Below are 20896 nucleotides of genomic sequence, written 5' to 3'. Positions count from 1 at the left end.
TCCCTGCACACTCAAATTATTTATTATCCCATCTAAACTTCATAACAACTTTATGAGATCAGTATTTAACCCCGTTTTATGGATGACAGAATAGACTCAAGTCACACTTGCCCAAGAATCACACAGCTAATTAATATTAGTGCTTAGATTTGAACCCAGGTGTGTCTGATTCCAGACATTGTTTTCTTTCCCTACCATCCCTGAAGGTAGGCTTTGCTGACTTTTCAGTGAATTCTGAACCTCTTACTACCTTGTGGGCAATTCTCAGCCCTTATCACCTGCATTAATTTTCTGTTGCTGCATAACAATTTACCACAAATTATACAAATGATACAGCATAAAACAATACCCATTTATTGTTTCAGGCATGGCATACTGGTTTTCTATTAAGAGCATCAAAAGACTGAAAGCAAGATGTATACCAGGGAAAAAAAGATGTCATACAGGTCTATTGTCTCACCTGCACCTGAGTTGTCTTCTAAGTTTGTTTCTTCTAAAGTTTGTTGACAGACTTTAGTTCCTTGCATTTAGGACTGAGTTCACCCCATTTCTTCTTGCTAGCTGTTCAGATTCTATAGACCACCCTGAGGGTCTTACCATATCACCCTCTCTATGGGCCCTGTCAAAATACCATAGCTTGCTTATTGAAGCCAACAGGAGACAATTTACCCTCTTTCAAAGATTTCATCTAGCCTTGGCTGGTGTGGCTCAGTGGACTGAGTATTAGTCTGCACACAAAAGGGTTGCTGGTTCAATTCCCAATCAGGGCACATGCCTGGGTTTCAGGGTGTGTGAGGAGCAATGGCACATTGGTGTTTCTCTCCCTCTCTTTCTCTCTCCCTTCTCCTCTATCTTAAAATAAGTAAATAGCCCTGGCTGGTGTAGTTTAGTGGATTGAGTGCAGGCCTGCGAACCAAAGGATCGTGGTTCGATTCCCAGTCAGGGCACATGCCTGGGTTGCAGGCCCGTTCTCAGCAGGGAATGCACAAGAGGCAACCATACATTGATATTTCTCTCCCTCTCTCCTTCCCTTCCCCTCTAAAGATAAATAAAATCTTTAAAAAATAAGTAAATAAAATCTTTAACAAAAATAAATTTTAAAAAAGACCTCATCTGATTAGGTCAGACAACCAAAATAGCTTCCTTTTTGATTACGATGCCACCAAGCCCTTTGGCCACATCTTCTTGTAGCTGTTTGCAGACAAAGTTCCAAAGACAGCAGAAAACTTTCATGCTCTGAGCACTGGGGAGAAAGGATTTGGTTATGAAGTTTCCTGCTTTCACAGAATTATTCTAAGACTTATGTGCCAGGGTGGTGACTTCACATGCCACAGTGGTATAGGCAGCAAGTCCACATACAGGAAGAAATTTGACGACGAGAATTTCATCCTGAAGCATCTGGGTCCTGGCACGTTATCCTGGCAAATCCTGGACTCAACACAAACATTTTCCGGCTTTTCATTTGCACTGCCAAAACTGAGTGGCTGGGTGGCAAGCATGTGCTCTTCGGCCAGGTGAACGACAGCATGGTAGCCATGGAGCACTTTTAGGTCCAGGAACCAGCAAGAAGATCACCATTGGTGACTGTGGACAACTCTAATAAATTTGACTTGTATTTTATCTTCACCACACCATCCCTCCTGTAGCTCAGGCGAGCACGCCCTTCACCCTCAACTGCTTGGAATGTTCTATAATCTTCCTGCTCTCACTGCAGTTCATAGGTTTCATATTTTCCTTACCCCTCCCAAGTCTGGCTGGATTGCAGTTAAATTTATGGTTATGAAATAAAAACTAAACAAAAAAGTTAAGAAATTAGTAGCCTAATTTTGGAAATGATATCCCAGTAAATTCACAGATTCTGCCTCAATTTTACAAGACATATACACCAAGGGACATGGATCTTAGATGCCATCTTTTAATTCAGCCTAAAACATCACTGGAGCAAGAGAGGGTAGTTTCTACTTGTTCCCAAATTGCCTCCAGTTGTGCCACCAAGTCCCAGTCCTTTCTGCTGTTTCTGGTGAGCGCTCCTTCCTGAGTGGTTTTAGAACAGACATCCTGGCTCTTGCCCAAGCCCATTAGGGTCTTTTATCTCTTCTTACCATTTTCCGTCCTCTGCAAAAGCAGCAGCTGAACTTACATGCCTCAAGTATGTCATCATCACCAGTTGATCAGCCTATCAGACTCCTGCTGTAAACACAGCTTTCATCCTAGAAGAGTTGTGATAAAGCATTTCCTGTTGTGTGCAGAGGGGGAGGGATGATGTTATTAAGGAGCTTGTGAGGACAAAGACATTGTTACACCATTTGAATGTCTAGTAAAGGGAAGTGCACATTCAAGAAAATCTGTTTTCTTGGAAAGGAATGAAGCATGCATCAGAAAAAAAATTGATCCTGCCATTTCAAGGCTGGAAGGGCCCTTGAGGTTGTTAGTCTGACTGACCTTACAATACTTCATTTCCTCAGGTCCCTGCTGGAGCACCTCCGATGATTCGGATTGCACTACCGTACTAGACTGCTTTGAAAAGGGGGATTAACAAGAGAAGGTGCTTGAGAGAATGACATTCTTGCTGATGTTGAACTATGGCTCTGCCATATTCCAGTAGGCAAGTTACTCCAACTTCCTGAACCACAGCTTCCTCATCTATAAAATGGGAATAATAATGGAATGTTGCTAATAAGTTATGGCATGATTGTTACAGAACAGACCTGGGGGCAATTATTGGCCCACCCAGGGACACCAAAAACTGTTACAGAGCAGGGCCAAAGGGGGGTATGATATACTATTACCGAAAGGACCCCCCCACTAGGTTTGCATTGTCCACCACCAGAGGAAAGATGTCTCTCACTGCCAGAGATTTGTGAAAAGGAAAGGAAATGTTTATTTAAAGCTATACATACTTAAAGTAGTGACCTAACGTCTTTATTAAAATATCAAAGTCCTTTAGGATATCCACAGACACGCACAGTCTTTCCTTCTCCCTTTGCCCTAATCTGGGGTACCGTATTTCAGGAAAAGTAGAAGTCTGCGATTCAGGCTCCCAGCACCATCAGCTGTGTTGTCACCAGGATCTTCAGTTAATCCAAAGCCATGTGGCACCTTCTCAGGGCCCGCTGGCAAGAATCCTTTCACCCTTTTTCTTCCAGGCAACATCTCTCCTGCTTCTTAACCCATGTGGCCAAAGGGAGCACCCCAAATCCACGTGGTCCTCACTCTCGCAAAGCTGCGGAGGTCTCCACTCCGCCCAAACCGAGGGGTTCTCTCTCACATGGCTGTGGGGGGTCTCCACTCTGGCCAAAGCTGCATGGTTCTTCCTTCAATGTCTGCCAAGTCTGGGTTTCAATCCCTGCGCCAATCTTCCTCTGCAGCCCCATTTCTGACCCCTCCTACAGCTGGTTACATCTGCCAGCTTTCCTGTATTATTCCAGGTTTACTAGGTAGCCATCCTGAGTCTGGGCAGGTGTGGCCCCATGTCATGGAGCTAATCTTCTCCAAGCTCTCATGCAGGCGCTGTAACCAGGGATACCTGCCCCCCAGTTACATCTTGGGTGGAAGTCCCTTCCATCCCCCTGCCTCAAGGCATGGCCACGGCCATTTAACATATCTATGCAACCAGTTAGAGGTTATAGACATGTTAAATGATCATGCCAGAAATTAGCTGCAAAGCTGTTGCTATGCAAAACAGCTCTGCATGTTCCTGCTCCATGTCACACCTGTGGGGGGAAGGGGTGAGGACATCCTTTATATCTTTCTAATATTTCCTGGACACCTTGACTTCTGGACCTCATTCCAAATCTCTATTTGGGGCTCCCCTCTTGGCTGCACCCTGTTACATGATTACCTAAGACAATGTACATAAAATACTGTGTCCTGGCTGGCACCCAGTAAGGACTTAATAAATAATAACTCTTACTTTCTAGAACATGTATGTTCCTGCTGTAAAATTATAAAAGTTCCTTTCCCAGGGCAGGGCAGGATGTGAGAAGGAGAACAGGGCATGGAGGTTGGGTGGGCACACATACCACGTGGTTCACCGGAGCATCAGGGAGAAGGGGCAGCAGAAGGAAGGTGATACTGCGGGGATGCCAACCAGCAGGGGTAGGAGGGCTCTGGTGGCTCTTTCCTTTCCTTTCTTTCTGTTTCTTTTCCTTTCTTTCCCACTCTTTAATCAATACTTTCCTAAATTATTACTATATGATCAGAAAACCATTAAAGGACATAATTTTTATTGAGATGTAATGCACCATAAAATTCACCCTTCTGAGGTGTAAAATTCAGTAGTCATTATCGCTATCTAATTCCAGAACATTTTCATCACCCAAAAGAGAAACCCCACAATCACTGGCACCCACAAACTCTACCGGCCATAGGTAACTACTAATCTATATTTTGTCTCTCTGGATTTGCTTATTCTGGACATGTAAATAGAAGCATATGACATGTGGTCTTTTGCGCCCGGCATATTTCACCTAATATGTTTTCAAGGTTCATCCGTGTTGTGACACGAATCAGAACTTCATCATTTTTATGGCAGAATTATACTCCATTATATGGATATACCACATTGTTTATCTATTCATCAGTTTATGGACATTTGGCTTGCTTCTACTGTTTGGCTATTATTAATAATGTTGCTATGAACATTCATGATATGTTTTTGTGTGGACATAGGTTTTAAATTCTTTTGAGTATTTATCTAGGAGTATTATGTAGGTCAAATGTTAACTTTCAACCTCACCCAAAGGCATTTCTTTCACTGCTTCAAGAGAGAAGAACAAAGACAGAGACACACTGATATTAGAGAGAGGCATCAATTGGCTGCCTCCCGTACTCACATGAACCAGGGATCGCACACACTTGGACTGGGGATCGAACTCACAATCCAGACATGTGCCCCGACCAGAACTGAACCCACAGTTGGCTATGGGATGACGAACTAACCAACTGAGCCACACTAGCCAGGGCCAGTCTGCAATATTTTATATTCCTGCCAGCAATGTATGCAGATTCCAATTTTTTTAAAGATTTTATTTATTTATCTTTAGAGGGGAAGGGAAGGAGAGAAGGAGAGAAATATCAATGTATGGTTGCCTCTCGTGCGTCCCCTGCAGGGAACTGGCCTGCAACCCAGGCATGTGCCCTGACTGGGAATCAAACTGCGATCCTTTGGTTCGCAGGCCCGCGCTCAATCCACTGAGCTACACCAGCCAGGGCCAGATTTCAATTTTTCCACATCCTTTTTTTTTTAAACAAAGAAAGCTGAGTCTTTGTAGCTGTCTGAGCTGGGCCCCCCACTCTCAGTCTCCTTTCAGGAAACTGGAACCATGGCAGCAGAGCTTTGTTTTCTGCGTCCACCTGCTGCTGCCTAAGGTTCTGTCTTTGCCTCCCAGCTCGCCAAGTCAGGACCCTCTCCCAGTACCACTCAGCTAGCACCACTAAGTGATGGCAGCTCAAAACACTTGTTAATTTTATTTATTTTTAGACAGATGGGAGGGAAGGGAGAAAGAGAGGGAGAGAAACAACGTGTGGTGGCCTCTCGTGGCCCCCACTGGGGACCTGGCCCGCAACCCAGGCATCTGCCTCAACTGAGAATCGAACCTGTGACACTTTGGTTCACAGGCCGGCACTCAATCCACTGAGCTACACTAGCCGGAACTCAAAACATTTCTTTAGTAGTTGAGTTTCTCTCCACAATAGCATTTAAACTGTGGCTGAACATGAAGGGAAAGAGGGGGATTTAATTTAGTGTCTCTCTTACCAGTGTACCACTATTTATATTACGTACATTATATTAGGGAACAATCAATCTTGATTAATCATCAAAATCACATGAGGACATGCCCTGGCTGGTAGCTCAGTGGATTGAGCACGGGTCTGCAAACCAAAGGATCGGATGGTTCGATTCCCAGTCAGGGCACATGCCTGGGTTGCAGACCAGTTCCCAGGGGGGGGACTCATGAGAAGCAACCACACATTGATATTTCTCTCCTTCTCTCCTTCCCTTCCCCTCTAAAAATAAATAAATGAAATCTAAAAAAAAATCACATGAGGACAAATACCATATGAAATCATTTATATGTGGAAACTAATGAGCAAAATAAACTAAGAAACAAAAGAAAGTCACATGAGGGTCTTATTAAAATGCCTATTTCACCCTAACCTGTGTAGCTGACCTGAACTGGTTGGGTGTCATCCCACAAACCAAAAGGTTGTTGTTCGATTCACAGTCAGGGAACATACTTAGGTTGCAGGTTTGGCCCCTGACTGAGGCACAAGTGAGAAACAACAGACTGACGTTTCTCTCTCACATCGATGTTTTTCTCATTTCTTTCTCCCTCCCTTCCCCTCTAAAAATAAATAAATAAAATATTTTAAAGAATTCTTTTTAAGATTTATTTATTTTTAGACAGAGGGGAAGGGAGGGAGAAAGAGAGGGAGAGAAACATCAATGTGTGGTTGCCTCTCATGTGTCCCCTACTGGGGAACTGGCCTACAACCCAGGCATGTGCCCTGACTGGGAATCGAACCAGGGACCCTTTGCTTCACAGGCCTGTACTGAATCCACTGAGCCATACCAGGAATTATTTAAAATAGCCAGGGCTATTTTAAATAATTTTTCAAAAAATATTTTATTTTTATTTATTTTTAAAGAGAGAGGGGGAGGGAGGGAGAAAGACAGCGAGAGAAACATCAATCAGTTGCCTCTAACATGCCCCCAACTGGGGATCTGGCCTGCAACCCAGGCATGTGCCTTAAATGAAATTCAAACCAGCAAACTTTTGATTTGTAGTCTGGTGCTCAATCCACTGAGCCACAATAGCCAGGACTAAATAAACTTTTTTGAAATGCCTACTTCCAGGTCTTTTGGAAATTCTGATCTTCTTAAGTTTAGCCCAGACAACCTCTATTTTTAACAAGTGTCCTAGGTAATTCTGATGATGAACCAAGGTTGGGAAGCCTGATCTTATTATATCCTTTATCCCACAGCAATCTGGCACACTTTCCCAATAAGAAAGCCAAGGCTCAGAGAATTAACTTGCCCCAAACCACTGTCAGCTTTTCTTCCTCCAAAGCCTATGATATGTTCAATCTGACAGCAGGCATCACATTTGCCTGCAGAATAGAAAGCTTTCCTCCGTTCAGGACTAGTAATTCTGATAAGAAGGACCTTGGCAAACACTCCACGTTCCTTTTCCCTATTTTTACTGAAGGTGGTGGAAAATATCTATTGCATTTGTTTTTTAAGGATGCTGTAACAAAGTACCACAGATTGGGTGGCTTAAAACAGCAGACATTTATTCTCTCATAGTCTGGAAGCTAGAAGTCCAAGATCAAGATGTCAATAGTATGACACTGTCTCTGAACGCTCTACGGAAGAGTCTGTTCCATGCCTTTTTCTTGGCTTCTGTTGTTCCCTGGCAATCTTTGGCATTCCTTGGTTTGTGGCTGCATAACTTCAATCTGTCTCCATCTTCGCATACTGTTTTCCCCTCTGCATCTGTCTCTGTCTCTTCTCCTCTTATAAGGATATATTGGATTAAGAACACATCCTACTTCAGTACGATCTCATCTTATATATGAATTACACCTTTAAAGACCCTATTTCCAAATAAGGTAACATTTACAGGTAACAGGGCCTTAACATATCTTTGGGGGACATAATTCAATCCACAATATCTGTAATAGTCAGGAGGTGTCAGAAGTTCCACCAAAATCTTCAAGTTGGGCATACAAACCCAACCACCATGGTTATCTTTTTATAGAGCAGGGAGGACTCAAGGATCCAGATGTGAAGAGAAGCCGTGGATAGGGGAAGCTTTGGCCACCGTCCAAATAGGGGCTGGACAGTTAAGGACTTTGATACGGCATCGGAACAGTTCAGAAATCTGGCTCAGCCAGTGCATTCATTCAATCACCAGCTCTCTGGTGGGCTTCCTGTTTGCCAGGAGTGGGGTAGGGAGTAAGGCAGGTAGGATTTATTCAATCACGGGCTCCGGTTCAGTGAGGTGACTGACAACCAGAGAATAACACTGGTTGATGGCTAACACTAATGAGGGCTAATGTTAATGCTACAAGGAGAAATCCTCTTCTGTCCTGGCTATAATGGCAGCAAAATACTACCAAGTCTGTCCCCATCTCTGGCCCTCCTACCGCTGTCTCATTTCTTTCTCGTCTGGGAACTACTCAGTCCCCTTCCAACCCACCTCCAGCACCTGTGTAGGACGGTCCTTCTCAAACACCGAGCAGAGTAGGGCACTCCCTGGCTTGCGCTGGCTCTCCACTTCTTTGTGGCTTCCCTCTGGTTTGACTCCCACATGGTATTCCAGTCCTGCCTGCCTCTCACCATGTGTCCTTCAGATGCTTACATACTTCAGGCTTGAGGCTGCCTAAACACCAGACAGCACCACTTCTCTGTGCTCTGCCTGGAATTCCCTGCCCAGTCTTTCTGGTCCTTGGGAAACCAGCTTCATCAGCACCTCCAGGTGAGTGAAGTGTCTGTTCTAAGAGCTCCCACTCCCTCCCACTGCCATGGCATTGTGTTGTAACTTTCTTTTCTTTCTCTCCACTAGATTGGGACCTCCTTGAGGCAGAAACAGTATCTTATTATTCTGTGATTCTTACTCCCCAGTCCTGCCTCATGCCTAGATTGGGACCTGGCAAAATAACAATGAAGTCCCTCAAGGCTCAGCTGAAGGTCCACTGCCCATCTGACCGTAGGCTCTGCCCATGGATTATATGCGTATACATTTATGTTTACAAATGGCTTCTGCTTGTGTGACCTGACAGTTTTGTGAGTGTGAGACTTCACTTGCAGCCCGAGCCTGCAAGTGCCCCAAGGTAGGGCCCAGGAAAACTCCTGGAAAGTAGCCACTCTTGGAAGATGGGGTCACAGGGGAACTGCCCACTCCCTCGCATTCTGCCATTTGTTGGCTCCCAAAATGAGCTGTCTCTGAGGTGGTCTGCTAGGAACTTCACCTTCCCCCCTTATTCCAGGCCTTCTCAGGGTCCCACCTCAGCTTTGGAGGAGGTGTATGTGGATATCCACCATCTTCCTTTGGAGTCTGCTCCTGGTTCAGTGGAACTGGAGGACCAATAAAGCTCGAATGGGGTGCCTGTGAGTGCTAGGTTCCACTGGCACCCGTGAGCATCTACCAAAAGTCTGCAAACAGAACTTTCTGGAGTAGAGTGGGGGTGAAGAAAAGAAAGCCAGTTCTATAACCTGCTTTCCAGCATGGGAGGCAGAAACAGCCTCCATGCGGCAAGTTAACAGTCTGCAGGTGGGTTAACAATGTGCCCCTCACCTCTCCACACCCTAGGAGGGTTTCCAAGCTGGAAGGGGACTTAGCTGAGCCAAGCCATCAAAAGAGAAAGACCCTGCAGCACCCCCTCCCTCACAAGCCTCTGCTTGCATATTCCTTGTGACTGGTAATCAGGGCTTCAGGCACTAGTGGTCTTGGAGAGTTGGCTCTTTTGCAGAACCAAGACCAGTCTCTCTTAAGCTTCCACCTTTTCCAAGTTTTAATTTATTTTAGATGCACAAGCCCAGGGCCAGTCCAAGGCTCCTTGGTTGTTAGGATAATTTTCATTCTTTCTACCCTTTTTGGACTACCCCTGAGAGTGTCAACAAACACTCCCAACCCCCTTGGCCCTCCCCAGGGACCCATCAAGAACAATACATTGAGGAAGGCAACTAATGCTAGAGTCTAGATAGCAGGGCTCACTGACCCAAAGCTCAAGCAGAGATATGGGGGTAGGGGGAACATGTGTCCGCTGCAGGAACCTACATTGTTCCCAGCAGGACTTACTTCAGGGTTCTGCCAGCAAAGCGACTCACATTCTTCCACATCTCCTCCTTTCCAGGGTGCTGTTGCGTTGCATGGGGTAAGGTGTGCTTCTAAGATCCCAGGGCTGTGTGCCCCCCACCCCCTTGCTAGTATTCTTCCAGCATGCAGCAATCCTACCTCCCCTAGCTGGCTTGGAGTTGGGCAGAGAGGCTTATGAGGCTGATATATCTCAGCAGACAGCTGTGCAGGACTGGAGGCAGCAGCTTATCTGGGTGCCTGCAGTGATTCACAGCCCAAGACCCAGCTTCTCTGCTGAATAGTAATTTCCAGCAGTGGATTTGTGCTCAATCTGTCTCCTCCCCCTCTCCCAAGGGTGTGCTGTCCTTTCTCAAAGAGAGCAGTGAAGGGGGAGATCCTACCCATGGGAGTGAGGGGCTTTGTGCCAGCCTTCTGGATAAGGCTCAGCCTATTGGCAGGAAGCTGCAGGCTTTAGGGACCTCAGAAAGGTCTACCACTCTTTCCTGTCAGTGACAACCCCAGAGGGCATACGAATGCTCTTTCCTTCCCTTTCCAGAAACGCAATGTGCTGTCCCATTTCCCTTCCTGGTAATACACAGGGGGAGCCAGGCTTCCTTTCAGCCACAGACCCCTGAGCCCAGAGACAGTGGGGAGGGGGTTGGGGGAGGCGGGTGGCTGGAGAGAGAGGGAGAAGCCAGGGATTGGGCAGTGTCCCTCTTGCAGCATTCTGAACCTGCCCAGTCTCTGTGCCTGACCCTGAAAACTCCAAAGGTTAAGGATCCTAGGCTGGAGGGGGCTGAGACACAAGTGAGCAGCTCAGAATCATCTTTGCAAAGGCAAGCAGTTAGTGGAAATTTGGGGACAGAGCCATTTTTGTGTTTGTTTTATTGGAATGAACATTCCAGCTACTGGGCTCAAGGGAGGGGACACAGAGTTTTATCCTGGGTCTCTCCCTCTGGGCCAACTTGGGGAACGGGTGATGTTAAAGGAGCTAGAACCTGTGGCCACACCTCTGCCACCATGATCTCAAGATGCTCCTTCAAAGCAGGAGAAGGGAAACTAGAAAGGTAAACTGTCCTGGGGTGAGGAGCAGAATGGGGATCCCTGCAACTCAGACTCTCCTGCCCCCAAGCAGTCCGTTTCTCACCCCTTGCCCCCTGCTGCCAGTGGATAGGGTGATCCCACAAGCTCTCCTTGGCTTCCACACTCCTGCTCCCCAGCCCCTTGAATGCTAGGTGCCCTTAACCCTTGTGGGTTCTGGGCAAGGCTCAAGAGTCCCACTGCCCACCATACCCTCCCTGAAGAAGGTCCCAGTAAGGCTCAGCAAAGCTGAAGGTGGAAATCTGAGTCTTCGGGCAACACAAGTGGAGGAGCAACTGGTCCACGACGCTTCCCTGAGGTCCTCCTCTTTTGGCTGTGGGGTCCATGATGGCAGTCTGAGGAGCTGAGACCAGGCTGTGAGCTCCAGAAGACTGAGCGTGAGCGGCAGGAAATGCATCTCAAGGTCAAGGCGCTAGTGCTAAAAGCCAGGACCAGGTGGCCCAGAACAGGGAGTTCTCAGGCCATCAGGTCCTCTTCCGCAGCACGTGGCTCAGGTTGAGTTCCTTTCGTGGAGCCTTCTGCTGCGGCAGGATCCTCTAGGCTCCCCTTGGACGTCGCTGCCATTGGCAGGTACCAGGGGTCAGAACTGGGGATCGGGGACTGGTAGCCTGGTTGGCGTGGATCCAGTGCATCCTTGGAAAGTAGGATGGCAAGGCTGGGCACGTTCTTAAGTACACTGAGACTGGCGCCCAGCGCACTACGCTTCTGCCCGGGTGTGGGCCCTGGTGGAAGGCTCTGCCACACCTCGCGCACGCTCCGGTAGCGCAGCCGCGTGACCTGGTGCAGGCCAGCCAGGCGGCGCTTGAGGATCTCGGCGCACGTGACGGTCTTGGTAGTGGCTCTACCGCAGCCGCTGAAGACGATGGCACGGGTGTCTGGCTGTGCCATGCTGGCGGTGGCGAAAGCCAGTAGGTTCCGGATCTTGCTGCCCTCCTTGACCCGCATGTGCACGGCGCCCGGTGCCAGGTCGGCAAAGGGGCCAGGGCCGCCCCCCTCCGTCCCAGACCCCGCCGTTGCCTCTTCGGAGCGCACCTTACGGAAGTTCTCCATGTGCCGTCGTTGCCAGGACCGTGGGGGCGTGGGCCTCGCCTCGGGGCCTCCTCAGCCCTGGGGCGTCAATCCAGCAAGGACCGGCAGGGATGACTGTGAGGGAGCAGCGGGGAGGCTGATGGGCAGCGCTATCGTAGTCTGCCACTTCTCTCTGGTAGTTGCTGCTCTACTCAGGGACCAGGAGCCCAGCGCTCCGCGCCTGTAGCTGAGGCCCCGCCCCTTCCACCCGGCCCCGCCCCTAACTCGGTCAGTCTGTCCCCGCCCGGATTTCAACTGCTGCCCAGATCCAGGCGGTGGGGTCCTGCGTTACAGAAGCCAGGGAGCCGCGCGCTTTGGGGCGGGTAACGGCAGCGCCTGGGGGTGTCTTGGATGGCGAAGTTCCCCTACAATTGCCATCAGCCCTTCCCAAGCCAACCTTCAACCTAAATAAAAGCCAACCTTTTATTTAGCCAACCTTTAAGGTAGCCTAAATAAAAACTGCGTTTGCGGTGCAAATGCTGCTCCAAGCCGGGTCCCTGAGCCCCTTCTCCCCCCTCCCAAGGAGAGATTTACAAGTGGCCTGCGGAGCCTTTTCGCCCCCACTGCTCTGGGGACCACTCTATCACAGTGTTGTTCCTTCTGCTCCCGAACCTGGATACTCTGGCCAAGGATGATCTGTGCCCGGTCACAAGTGCGGGAGGAGCTGGCTTTGGCCCTGCTCTGCGCCTGCCCTCGGACCACGACTCTGAGGCGTGGTCCTCGAAGGGCAGCCCGAGACTGAGGTCTTAGTTCCCCTGCGCCTGACCGGGCTGGAGGTCACCAGACCTTCGGACACCCCTGGGGAGTGTGGGGAGTGACACTTTGGGCCAGGCTGTTCCCTGGGATGAATGGGAAGAGAACCAGGAGCTCCCTTCTCAAGGGGAGTTAAGCTCCTTCCATCTCTGTCTAGAAGTCCACTATTAGAGCTGCACCCTTCAATGGTAAGCCAGGCATGCTTCCCTGCAGGCGTGGATCCCCCTTCTTCTCAGGTGGAATTCGTTGTCAGTCAGCTTTAACACTCCGAGAACCCTGGGGTCCTTTTTCAAAAAAAGCAAACTGGGGGAAGGCAGGTTTTAAGAGAGGAAAAGGAGGAAGGTTTGGTAAGTTGAAGCGTGTGGTATTATGAGGCTACTGGGTACTCCTCTCCGGGAACTGCTGCGTAGGACCGAGGGTGGTCCCGATCTCCTGCCAGAAGACATGAACAGTGAAGACAGAAGCGAGGTTAGTGTTGAAGGACGGTTGAAGGGAACGAGGGGGTTGGAGAAGAACCTGAACCCTCCCTAGAACTGCTCCAGCACCGCACCCTTCCTTTATCCAACCCGCCCTTCACGCACTCAGAACTAAGAGTGGGGCAGACCTTATCCAGGTGGGGGTGACTACCACGGAGCGTGGCGGGGGGCGGGCCGGCAACAGCGAGAGTGCCGGCTGCATGACAGGGCCTGTGGGGGGCTGGGCCCCAGTCTTGAGAGGGGCTGCCGGAGTCCTCCTCTCCCTTCTCACGAATGCGCTTACCTCCTCGGCACCCTGTAACTCTTAGCTCTCGGTCCCTGCAGTCTAGAACCCGGGGCTGACGCCATTACCACCCCTTGGAAGTGGCTGTTGCTGGTGGACTGCTGCCACCAAAACGTTTTTAGTGACCAACGTCAACCCGGATCTCCTGCTTGCTCGCTGGGATCAGGGACCTTCGGGTCGCGTTCCGCTGGGAACCTGGACTTCGATCCCACGCCAGCTCCCGTGGGCCCCACGAGGAACAGCTAAAGGAGGAGCTAGAGACACAGCAGTTTTGAGAAGACACAAAAGCTGTTTGCAGCGCGTGGTGCGGTGTGGGGAACCCCAGGCTCTGTGAGGTCAGGGTAGTTGTGGGACTTAAAGGGCGGCAGTTTCGGCTGGACCTGAGAAAAAGCCCCAGTGCGGCAGGAAGCTACGTGGGAAGGGGCTGATTCGGTAAGAACAGAGCTCCCCATCTCCGGGGTGCAGGCAGAGGGTTGCAGTTTGGAGGAAGGGGTCTGGGAGGTACGGTTTTGCGTAGGGTGAAGATGGCCCGCCTGGGCCGACCCTTTAAGACGTGGTGTCCCCCCCCCTACCCCGCCCCTGCAGCCAGGTGGACACACTTCGATCCTCTTCGCTGGAGAGCCGGGGCAGGGACAGCGCGGAAAGGCCCCCTCCTCTCCTCCCCCAATATCCCCGCTTCTCGGCTCGCCTAGTAGCACTTAAAATGTAAATGTACACGGTGATTAGCTGCTAGGTCGCTAATTACCGCTGCGGCCGTTCATTACCCTGTCGGCCCACGTCGCAGCCCTCGGGCAGTGAGCTCCCGCCGGCTTCCGAGGCGCGGGGCTGGGGCGGAGGCGCGCGGGGGCGGGGCGCGGAGGGATCCGAGGGTCGGGGGATTGTGGGTGTAACGAGGCCCCGGGAGGCCGCGGGGGCGGGGTCCGCGGTGAGTTGGAGGGCGCGGCGGGGAGAGGGGAACTCGGTGGACCTGCGGTAATGGGGGCGAGGTAGAGGTAGCGGAGGGGCGGGCAGACGTGAGGGAGGGAACGGGGCTGAGGGTCGGGTGAAGGCAGGATGATACTCCGGAGAAGGGACAGTCGCTGTTAGGAGGTGGATGGGGCTCTGGACTCTGGGGAGGTGGGTCGATCAATTCGAGCATCTGTGGCGCGTACCCGGGACGGTTAGAAACGTGGGAAGACAGTCAAGCCTTTCTGTTAAAAAAAGGTAGTTGTGAAGGGGGGCGGGTCTCTTTTGTTGTGTCCTTGTTTAGAAATGCAAATATGTTTTTTAAAATATCTGCAAGAAAACAGCACACTGCATCTGTTACTTCTGAGGCCGCATCCAGTTTCTGTGGTCCTGTTTAGGAAAATAACTAGTACATATGAATACAAAATTCTGCACAGCCACATCTATGAATGTTCTTTCATTTGTACCATAACTTTAAAGAGATTTGATACTCTTCACCTCCCCTCCCCGCCCTCACCGAATTAAGCACAGAGCCTTGGAACTGCTCGTGTCAGTGAGGTACTGACCTTGAAACCTGAGCTTCATTAGCTTATTTTGCCTCTGTGTGACCTTGAGCATTATTTACCCCTATGCCTCGGTATTTTCTCAGCTGTAAAATGAGACTAACATAGGAACCTGCCTCATAAAGTGGTTGTGAGAGACATAACGGTATTAGAAACAGGGCTGGTATGTTCTCAGGAAATGTTGGCTATATTTTTCATATATTATTCGTGATTAATATAACTTTAAAAATTTTAAAAAGAGATGAGGGGAAAAGAAAGCTGGTGAAAAGGAAAGGAAATTGGCAGAGCCTTGGAAATGACAGTTTTCCTAATATTTTAGGAACTGATGAGCGGCAAATTACAATTCTTTCCCTCTAAGGGGAGGTGGCAGGGTGGCTAGCCTGGAGCACAAGCCTGGCTAACACGGCCCCAGTTCCTGCTGTGCATTGGCCAAGCTTGTATACCTTTCCAGTGGTACATCTGCCTCTCATGGACAAGTCCCCTCCCACCCCAAGACTGGGAGAAAATCCCTGGAGGAGGGCAGGTCTCTTCTTCTGTCTACATTGGTGAGAAGAGAATTGTTCTTATTTACACAGATCCAGGGGAAAACCTGGAGACCAAATATCTACTTCCCTAAGTGGAGGGCAGGGAAAAGACTGAAGAAAAAGTCTGGCCACTCCAGGCTGGTAATTAATGGAGTTTATTAAGGGAAACTTACATACAAGGCATGTTTTGGGCAGCCACAAGAGAAATGGATCCCTGAGCAGCTTGGCAGGGTAATGGGAGGGGGCGGGGATAGTCACAGGTACTACTATGTGAATGCTACCAGGTACAGAAATTACTTTACATGCTTGACCAGGTCAGGACAACCACCTGTCCCAGGAAGCAGCACATAGCAGAGGCAGGGAAGGGGTACTATTTTATGTCAAAAGGAACATCAATAACAATCAGTCTCTACGGGGCTTTGTAGAAAGTAACCTTCATTCTGGCTCTGGTCCAGCTTGCAAGACAGAAAGCAATTGCATAGTGGAACGGTCCCTCCTGCACAGGAATGAGGAGTCTCCAAAGTCCCAGCCTCTCCCAGCAGAGGCTTATGAGAGGCAAAGGAGTCCAGTAATGGAAGGTTGGAAGGGGCCAGAGGGTGCTCAGATTGCAAACACCAAGTGCCCTGAATTGGGCCAGGCAGTCTCACAGGTTTATTTCCTGATTAATCTTCACAATGTTTCTTTCCATTGTTGTTTAACAAATGTGGAAACTGAGGCACAGAGAGGTTAAGTAACCTGCTCAATATACCACAGCCAGAAAGCAGCAACTACAGATAATTTTTAAAAAATTTATTTATTTGTCTTTAGAGGGGAAGGGAAGGAGAGGAGAGAAATATCAATGTATGTATGGTTGCTTCTCATGAGTCCCCTGCTGGGAACTGACCTACAACCCAGGTATGTACCCTGACTGAGAATCAAACTGTGACCCTGTGGTTCGCAGGCCTGCGCCCAATCCACTGAGCTACACCAGACAGGGCTAACTACAGATAATTTGAATGAAGGTGTTCTGACTCATTTTACTCCCTCACGTGATCTGAACTGCCCATTAAAGGGGATAGAAAGGGGATCCTACATTGTGGAAGGTGTATTGGTTATTCACAGCTGCATAAAAATTTACTCCAGAGGGTATAGGGGGGAATAAATGGTTAATGGAAAATATACAATAAAAATTTTAAAAATGGAAAAGGAAATTACCCACAAGCAGCTTATAACAAAAACATTCATGACGTTAGTTTCTGAGGGCTAGGAATCCAAGAGCAGCTGATAGGGTTCTAGGTCAGGGCCTTTTCTGAGGCTGCTGTGAAGGTATTGGGATCTACTGGGAGTTCACTCACAAGCTTACACATTGGCCAGATGCCTGGGTTCCTTTCCACATAAATTTATCCATAGATCTGCTCTTGACATAACAGCTGGATTCTCCCAGGGGTGGGGGAACAGGAAAATGAACAAGCAGGAAGCCACAGTGCCTTTTAGAGCCAGAGGGGAATTTGAAGGGGAATTTGATTGTATTTCTTGAAGTATCAAAGGATTTGCATACATTTACAAATCACAAAAGGCCCTGGCTGGTGTAGCTTAGCAGATTGAGTGAGGGCCTGTGACCCAAAGGGTATCCCTTTAGAGTCCCAGTCAGGGCACATGCCTGGGTTGCCGGACCAGGTCCCCAGTAGGGGGCATATGAGAGGCAACCACACATCCACATGTATCTCCCCCCTCTTCCTTTCTCTCTAAAAATAAAATAAAACTAAAATAAAATAAAATAATAAAAATCTTTAAACATCACAACAGGAGGTGAGTGTTTGGGAGGCAAATGTTGGAGGAGAGGAAATCAGGAATCAACATAGTGAAACAAATATGTGGAAGGACCTTGAATCAGGAGAGCTAGATTTATTTCCTGGCATACAGCAAGCACTTAATAAGTGTTTATTAAATGGATGCATGAGTGACAACTTTTCTGAGGTTGTTTTCAAGTCTTTGGTTACGGCCTTAAGAGAGCTCACCACTTTACAAGGCTCTCCCAACCGTTGAACGGGATTATGGCTGTTGGGGCTCTCTGGAAATGTAACACTGTTAGGTGTGACATCTGGAGGTAAACATGGCCTGGGATAGAGAGCTGCCATTTGGGAGTCCCTGCCCAGCCAGGTACCTCTTCTCCTAGACTGAGTCCAGGCCCTGGGACAGTGCTCTGATTCCAGCTATTTCTCTCTCCACCCCAGTCCAGACTCCTCACCATATCTCAACCAGTTTTTGCTTTCCCCTTGGGCCAGCCAGGACAGGACCTAGGAGTCCCAACACCAGCCAAGCCTCTGCCTTCAGGCCTTTCCTATGCTGGCTCTGGCCTCACAGTTGGTTGGGGAATAGGGGTCTGCATCACAGACCCAGTGAGTGGTGCCATTTGGGGACGAGCCATTAACCTTGCATGAACTTCAGTGGCTTTTCTAGCAGCCAGGCCAAGTCATCTGAGTCCTGGGAAAGAGGAGGACAGGAGACATTCAGGGCCTAGAATGAGTGAGAAAAAGGATCTGTAGGAGGGGGAGGAACTGCAAAAGAAGCCATTGGTGCTCCTTCATCTCCCCAAGAGTTGGGTGTTGCCACTAGTTCCCCATGTCCCTTTCACACTCCACACTGCAGACGCCAGTGTGGTTAAAAGTCACTCAACTGGGAGAAGTAGTTCCCAGTAGAGTGCTTGTCCCCAAAAGTCTTACTAAGAGGCTGCTGTGATGCTTGAAATTCTCTGTTACTGCTTCACCTTTGGATAAGCTTTGACCACTGAAGACAAGATTATACTTCTAATTCCAAGGCGAGAATTGACCAAAAGCAAAAGAATTGGAATGTTTGAGAACCTTGGGGTGAGAGTGAGACAGGAAAGTTAGAACAGGGAACAAAGGCCTCTAGCCCTACCACTCCCCTTGTCCATCTTGGCTGAAACGTTGCTGATGTGACCTTCACTGATCATCTGTTCCCGGCTTCCCTGGTCCCAATTTTCTATAATTAAAAGAACAACAACCACCAAAAAATGAGATAAAATAACAAATTGCTATCTGGAGAGGAGGGACTAGGACAAGCCATGTCAATAGTCACCCCACCAGCATCAGAAACCCAGAAGCTGAGGACCACCTTAACCCCACCCCCTTGCCCACGTTTAATAAAAACCTTCCACCTGTCGACATAGCTCATTCTCTGAGGTTGCTGCTATCACTTCTTGAGTGCATACAGTTGCTTTAATAAATTTATTGTGCTTTGCTAAATCTTTCTGTCATGCCCTCAAATTCCCTTTTGGGCTGTGGTGACAAGACCCTGGATTGGGTTGAGGCCTCCCTTGGCTTCCCTGGGTGCCACATGGTATCATGAAGGGGGTTTGGAGCTGATAAAGTAAGGGAATAGTTACCAGTTATAGTTGACATTTACTTAAGACTTACTGTGTGCTAGACACTCTACTACACGTACTAACTCATTTAAAGATTTTATTTATCTTTAGAGGGGAAGGAGAGAGGAAGAGAAACATCAATGTATGGTTGCCTTTCATGCATCCCCTGCTGGGAGTTGGCCTGCAGGGAACTGACCTGCAACCCAGGCATGTGCCCTGACTAGGAATCGAACTGCAATCTTCTGGTTCGCAGGCCTGTGCTCAATCCACTGAGCTACACCAGCCAGGGCCGTACTAACTCATTTAATACAACAGGCACTATCATACCCATTTCATAAGTGAGGTAGAGCCAGATCCAAGGTCAGACAGTCTGGCTCCAGAGTCTGTTTTTAATCATGGCACTGGACCTCCTGCAGGAGGAAAGGGAAGCCGGGCAGGAAGCCATCAGCTTCAGGCCCCCCCAGCTCCCCATAATGAAGGTCCTGGAAGTCCATAGTAGACTTCTTCTCTGCCAGGGCCTTGCCAGGGGTAGGGGCACCTGCTCTGACCAGTCTCAGAGTACGGACTCTAGAGCCCAACTGCTTGCTTTTGAATTCCAGCTCTGCTACTTGCTGATTAGCTCTGCCCCTGGTCTTTGTGCTTCAGGTACCTCTCCTGTAAGATGGTAGTGATGATGATGACAGTGGTACTTCCCTCTGGGAATGGTCTCAGGTTATTCCCAGTACTTCCACGGGATCAGCACTTCCACTTTTCAGAGTTTTAACTCCCTTGCCCCAAGACTCACCTACTGAGCAGTGAAGCTTGGAGGCAAACCCGGAGGCGGGGTACAAAAAATAGAGAGGCGGAGCAGGATATCAGACCCCCAAGGGACAACCAGAGCTGTGTGTTGACTGGCAGGAAGGCAGACCTGGTGGTTTTATTTTGCTCGTGTGTGATTTAGCATTTTCTGCTTCATTTCAATAGGGAGTGGATGCATCAGCTCTTCTGAGTGTTGAATATATGAGCCCTTCTCCCGCCACTTCCTGTCAGAGTCAGGCTTATGATAAGCAATGCGATCTTGTGGCTGTAGAGGCTCCTAGGATCTGGAGCACTGGGAAGAAGCCAAGAAATAGTTCCTTCTTCTGTGGGGTACCTCTTTTCATTTCCAGGATAAAAAATAGCTCTTATCATATAATATCCCTGTCACCCTCATCCCCCAGACTGCCAGTCCAGAATAGAGTCCCCAGATCAAGCTGGGTGAACTGGGGTTCCTCCAAGTTCAAGGAGCTATGTGGTCAAATCCCCTGAGTGGCCAGGAGGGTTCCCTGTCATCACCACGTAATTAATTATGTCTTCCCTTCTTTTCAGCAAAAGATGAAGTCAACCAAGTGTGCCTGCCATCTATTGTTCTGAAGCAAATCGCAAGATGCCCTGTTCATACTGTGACAGAAGATAAAATTTAGATATTTCAGGAAGGGAAAAGAAGTTTTTTCATTTGCAAGATTCCTGGGAGAACTCTTTCTCTGACCAGAAATTATACATACTTGCTGATTAATGTCTTGCCCAGTGAATCTGCCTTGGAAAAGAGTTGTGATTGGTTGTTACCAGCCCCTATCATTCTGCCCCCCTCTCTGGGAAAAATCGTGGGAAAAGGCAGACATCCTCCCCTCTCTGAAGCAGTCAGCTTGTTGTACCCGCAGATCTTCACTGTGGGTTGGGACACATCCTTCATTGCCCTGGAGTCCAAGTGCTTAAAATAAAAAATTATTGGTTTTGTGAGACAGCTATATGTCTTTAAATATTGTCAACTGTTACAGTTGTTTACTACTGGCTCACAGACCACCTTAAAACCTAGTGGTTAATAATAACAAGGATTTAATATTTCTGATGCCTCTGTAGTTTGACTGGACTCTGCTGGGCAGTTCTGCTTAACGTGGTGTCAGCTGGGGTCCCTCGTGGGTCTGCATTCAGCTTGGAGTCTGACCGGTGTGGGACCACTCCAGATGGCTTCACTCACCTGTCTGCTGCCTCAGCTGT

The 20896-nt window shown here is 48.8% G+C and overlaps 1 protein-coding gene and 1 long non-coding RNA gene across 2 annotated transcripts; one reads left to right on the top strand and one right to left on the bottom strand.

Annotated features, from left to right (window-relative positions):
• Positions 1-10355: 10355 nt before the first annotated feature.
• RPP25 (ribonuclease P/MRP subunit p25) lies at positions 10356-12375 on the bottom strand. Its single transcript, XM_037047014.1, has one exon. It carries the CDS (start codon positions 11952-11954, stop codon positions 11361-11363), a length of 594 nt encoding a protein of 197 aa, XP_036902909.1. The 5' UTR covers positions 11955-12375; the 3' UTR covers positions 10356-11360.
• Positions 12376-14485: 2110 nt separating this feature from the next.
• LOC118987743 (uncharacterized) lies at positions 14486-20638 on the top strand. The gene is made up of 2 exons (XR_005066634.1): positions 14486-14573; positions 20228-20638. It is a non-coding gene; the product is annotated as an uncharacterized LOC118987743 (long non-coding RNA).
• The last annotated feature ends 258 nt before the right edge of the window (positions 20639-20896 follow it).

The sequence above is a fragment of the Sturnira hondurensis genome, unplaced genomic scaffold, assembly GCF_014824575.4.
Source record: "Sturnira hondurensis isolate 20B ecotype Veracruz unplaced genomic scaffold, ASM1482457v3 Scaffold0005329, whole genome shotgun sequence".
Lineage (NCBI taxonomy): Eukaryota > Metazoa > Chordata > Mammalia > Chiroptera > Phyllostomidae > Sturnira > Sturnira hondurensis.
The sequence above is the reverse complement of the archived record's forward strand: the minus strand, read 5'-3'. Positions and strand labels throughout refer to the sequence as shown.